At 33.8% G+C, this 5,166-nt stretch overlaps 1 protein-coding gene across 1 annotated transcript; it reads left to right on the top strand.

The window, feature by feature from the left end:
* The first annotated feature begins 831 nt into the window (after nucleotides 1–831).
* Nucleotides 832–2,206, top strand: LOC105114377 (GRAS family transcription factor family protein). The gene is given in 1 exon segment (XM_011010901.1): nucleotides 832–2,206. A coding segment is annotated over 1 exon segment (1,194 nt). The 5' UTR covers nucleotides 832–920; the 3' UTR covers nucleotides 2,115–2,206.
* Nucleotides 2,207–5,166: the final 2,960 nt, after the last annotated feature.

Here is a 5,166-nt window from a genome sequence, read left to right as displayed (position 1 = left end):
TAATTCACGAGTTTTATGGGTTTACCAATCAAACCTTTTTTTTAAAATATTTTGGACATCCGATTTTTCAAAAATTTTATATTTTACTCTTACTCAATATTAGATTGGTTGAGAAATAAAATTTATAGTTTATTTTTTTCCTACTTCCTATAAGGTTATCACAATTTCAAATAAATATTTTTTTAGGGTTAATGCTCTATTTTAAAAGCATACAATGTTATCATAAAATTAGATAAAAATAATTTACAAAAATAACAAAATTATTAAACCTGTTGAAATCTATGATTCAGGTCGTTGGGTGATCAAGGTAGATCTAATCTGTCATTATCTCAATATAAAAAAAATTATCATCTTAAAGTTTATTTTAAAAAAAATATGTCATGTTTTTATCGGTTATTTAAGTTATTTTTGGACCTATTAAATTAAATAATTTATTTTAAATTAATTTTTATATAATTTAATGAAAAGTTTAAGTAAAGCAAGTAATCTGATTAATAGGTTTAAAGATTGAACTGCTTCATTGTATTTTAGTACTAAAAAAATCTTCATGCTTGCCATTTTTCTAAGTTTAGAAAAAAATAATACTACCCTGACCTTCATTTATTTTAAATATGCACCTCTTCCAAGGACAGATATAATATATGTAATGTGTCCCACTTCACTCACCGTCCATATATGGGTATCGATCCGCATGCGATGCTCTGTCATCTATGCTTGCATCGCTTATATCATTCGTATACTCACACGCTACAATCTTATTAACTAATAACGAAAGCATCACTAACTTCCAAGTAGCTTGCAGGTCGAGCCCTCCCAAGAGACCGGCTACACCGTCTCTATACAAGAGCAATCCATCAACACTGGAATTATAGATATCACCGCTAGAGTTTCAGGAGCTGGTAGCAAATAGCCTCCGGCTCATGATGGAAACTAATCATGACAGTTCATCAACAAATACCATTGGATTCTGCCTCCTTCCTTCAGAGATCATCCAGAACATACTCCTCCATCTAGCCTTGCCCGAAATCATTTGTCTAAAGTCACTCAAGAGATTCGTTGCCGATGTAATCTCCGATAATTATTTTGTACGTGCGTACAACTCTCGGGCAAGGTCCACCGCATGGCTCTTCGTCTGCAAGAAGAGGTGGAACCGTGACGCCTTGCTTCATGGCTTCAACGACCAGTCTAATCGCTGGTTCAGCTTTCAGATTGACAGTTTATTGAAACCCATAATCCGTCCAGGTGATGATATCTATTTTCTGACGGCTAGTTGCAAGGTCTTTCTTTTTGTTTCCAACACTCGCGGGGAAGTTATTGCCCTCAATTTGGTTACTAAAGCTGTGAAAACAATCCCGCCAAGCCCACTTGGTCCACGTGGCACGTCTTCCTGGCGAAGATCCTGAATGAAACTGGTTATCACCGGGCCCGATCACTTTCAGTTTCTTTTTGTGGATTTGGTGCGCAACTCCCCGGTTTTGTTTGTTTACTCCTCGCAAACTGACACCTGGCAGTCCACTGAAGCGAGGGAAGTTCCTGCCGGAATGCCACGTGTCTGTCAGAAGGAGGATGACCACGTATTTCTCAATGTGATCGACGGACCCTATGAAAGCATAGTGACAGCCGTTGGATTGGAGCGTGATGCTCATAATAATTATGCACCAATTGTTCTACGGCCGAGATTCAATTGGAGACCGAGCGATGGACTGAACCTGTTACAGGTGTACGGTGACGGGATCATGCTGGTCATAAAATCGAGCGACGGTGATGAAGATGACGGGAACAGTACAGGAGTGAGGATGCTCAATGACATAGAATTATGGGGGGGCTTGCGCTTGAATGGAAGCTGGCATAACTGGGAGTATATCTCAAAGGTTCCTTGCAAGATAAAGGAGCAGATCCGGAAACCATATCGAGCTATGAGAGGATGCTTAGAAAGACGAGATGGGATAGTTAGGGCTGTTTTGCTGTCTAACTATGATGGCTTATGGGACATAATTTGGCTATCTTATGATATGGGGAGGAGTCTTTGGGCTTGGCTCCCTCTGCCTGATTGCGAGATGAAGGGTCTGAATATGGCCGGCATTGCCTTCTCCTCCGGCCTTACCTTGTCATGATCATCTTCAAGACTTGATGGCGGTTCTCAGGCGGCATGCGTTAGTTCCATGCCTTGCGTTGCAAGTTGTATGATAGTGAATATCAGTCTTCTCCAGTCACGCGTTGCCCCTTTGTATTTCTACTCTTCATAATATAGATAATAATTTATGAAGTTTAATTCTTTTGTTTAAATATATGTCATCAAATGGAATTGAATTTAAATCTGAAAATTGATGAACTCGTGTATTTCCTTCATCTATTTTCCATATTTAGTTATTAACGCATAAGCTCTTGTACCTAAATCAAGAATTAAAGATGATAATTCTTATTCCTTATCATAATTAATTATTGAAGTTAACTAATATATATTAATGCTCGCAGTTGAGAATGAACCGTCTAACATAAAACTTAAATCTTTAAGATGGAACCTAGACTTAATTGTCTAATTTAACTAGCCGCGGGATCCACACCTATTAGCTAGATTTAATATAAATCTCGTTTGGTTTGCTAGATTGATTTGTTAATTTATTTATACGAACTAGGTTTGGTTTGTTTGATATTTTATAATCTCATTTGTTTGATTTGCTTATTTAATATAAATCTCATACAAATGTTTAAAATATACATGAAAATTTTATAATCTCATTGATGAAAAGGAATTAGGAAAGTATAAGAAATTGATTATTTTATTTGAACTCATTTACATCTTCTTTAGCTGCTACTTAGTTAAATAACAAGTTTAGATGGTTATGAGTTAGTTTAGATGGCTAAAATATTCAATAATTTGATAAATTTAATTTAAGTAGATTTTTATCTTTAACTTCTCTAATCAACTTTCATATAATTGTATATACTATTATACTAAACATGTTTTCATGAAAACTTAATAGTTATGAAAACATAACAAATAAGCATCTTTTACATTGTAAATATTAATGATATATAAATGCTAATACTTTGTAAGTAAAATAAACACTTTAAACAATGGCTTGGGATGTGAATTTATCAATGAAATGAAGGACTTGGAAGGTGGTTTTATTACATTAAAAAGACTAAGTTCATCCCTTAGCGAGTGCTTGAATTGAAACATGAAAGGTATATAATTGTTTTCTTATAATGGGAGATCTAAGATCATCCCTAACAAATGACTGAGAGGAATTTAGACATCACTTTGATAGTGCATCAATCCGAGACTATATTAGAGAATAGAAGATTCGAGATCAATTATTGGTGAATTGGTGAGAGGCCTTTTGAAATCACCTAAAAAATATGCTAATTTGAAACTGAATTAGAGAATAAAGGATTTGAGATCACCTAGAGAATGTGTCATTGCAATATGAAAACCTCATACCCATCCCTTAAAGATTGTTGGACTATTGTCGTAAGGAGACCAAGTCAATCCCCTTGAATGAGAGTGTTTAGAAGCCCCCATTAAATACCTATAGTTGAGAAATTTATATTAGATATACATTATTTTTATTTTGAAAATAAACTTACATTTTTGTTGAGAATTATATATCATGAGGTGATTCGAGTGATAAGTATAAGGGAGGTTCTTCGAAAGAATATGTTTTAGAAGTGTGACACGACTAAAAGACTGATGTCTTTTCCCAAGTGCAGGAGTGTTGAAGTAATAAATAACTCGGCAAGACCGGGGTCGAACCACAGGGAGGTTAATTGTATAAATTATAGATAACAATAATACAACAACAATAACAATAATAACAATAACAACAATAATAATAATAATAAAGAAAAAGAAGGAGAAAAAGAAGAAAAAGATGAGAACTTTGAGATGGAATATTAATGTAAGGATTAAACAATGATAATAACAAATGTCAAGGTTAGAGGTTCCACTAATGGTATGTCAAACAAGTATAGTATAAACTCTTATTATTTAATTGGAAACCACACACAAAGGAGGTTCCAATCAGATTATAGATTATTAACAAGATTACATTAGTCATCTTATTCGATTAATGCTAATAATTGTAAATCTCATCAAGCATTCATGATTATAACTTATGTTAACAACAAATCAAGTTCCTTTCATAACGCAGGTGTCGGTTATACCATACATTATGGGCTATGAAAGTGCCAAGCATTTGTTGTACCAAGTGTTATACAACATAAATCAAGATTAATCATTTAACAAGCAAAGTATTAAAGAGTGAACAAGATAACAAATACATCATTTAACAAGCAAAGTATTATAGAGTGAACAAGACAAATATAAAACATGTTAGTATCAAACATTAAAGTCCATATTAAGTTTACATTATACTTATTCTTACACCATTAGTGTAACCTTTTCACCTTGATATAATAAACTTAGCTAGACATAATGAAAGAAAGAAAAATAAATAAACAAAATAAGAACATAAATAAGATAAAATTTAACTAAGTAAATGAAAGGCATAAACTTGATATTAATGAAAGCAAAGCATAAACATTACAAAAAATGCAAAGAGAGAAAGCAAGAGCATGATCTTGATTTGGAAACCAAGATGCCTAAATGCATGGCAAATGCCTCCTTTTATAGGCCAAAATTGAGAACTATTGATTTGATGACTAATTGATGAGTGGGTGACCAACTCTTGACTTGGTGACAATTCTTATCTTCTCTTGTTTGCCCAAAATGTCATTGATAATGTCAAAATTGGAGCCACTTGAAAACATGAAAGTTGTAGGAAATTATCTTAGATTTCTTGTGTAATAAATTCAGCTCATTTGGACTTCTAGAACACCAGATATGAGCCAAATACTGAACAGTGCTCAGGCTGGAAGACAGATTCGAACTTCTTTGTTGTTGCTACAATTTGGACTTGAAAATGACCTTTTTAGATCTTGGGCTCCATATAAAAGTTATAGGCGTATGTCTTATCTTTCTATCCATATAAAGTAGACCTAAATCTAATATCTACAGCTCCAGATATGACCCAATTGCCGAACAGTGTTCTGGTTAGGATTGCACCGACATCTCTTTTCTAAGTTTGGGTGTCTCTTTGTCATTTCAATTTCAGTTCTTAAATTCATCAATCAATCCTTTCATTTATGTGATAGGCCTGCATT

The sequence above is a fragment of the Populus euphratica genome, unplaced genomic scaffold, assembly GCF_000495115.2.
Source record: "Populus euphratica unplaced genomic scaffold, PopEup_1.0 scaffold515.1, whole genome shotgun sequence".
NCBI classification, from domain to species: domain Eukaryota; kingdom Viridiplantae; phylum Streptophyta; class Magnoliopsida; order Malpighiales; family Salicaceae; genus Populus; species Populus euphratica.
This window is presented reverse-complemented; position numbering and strand designations above follow the sequence as displayed.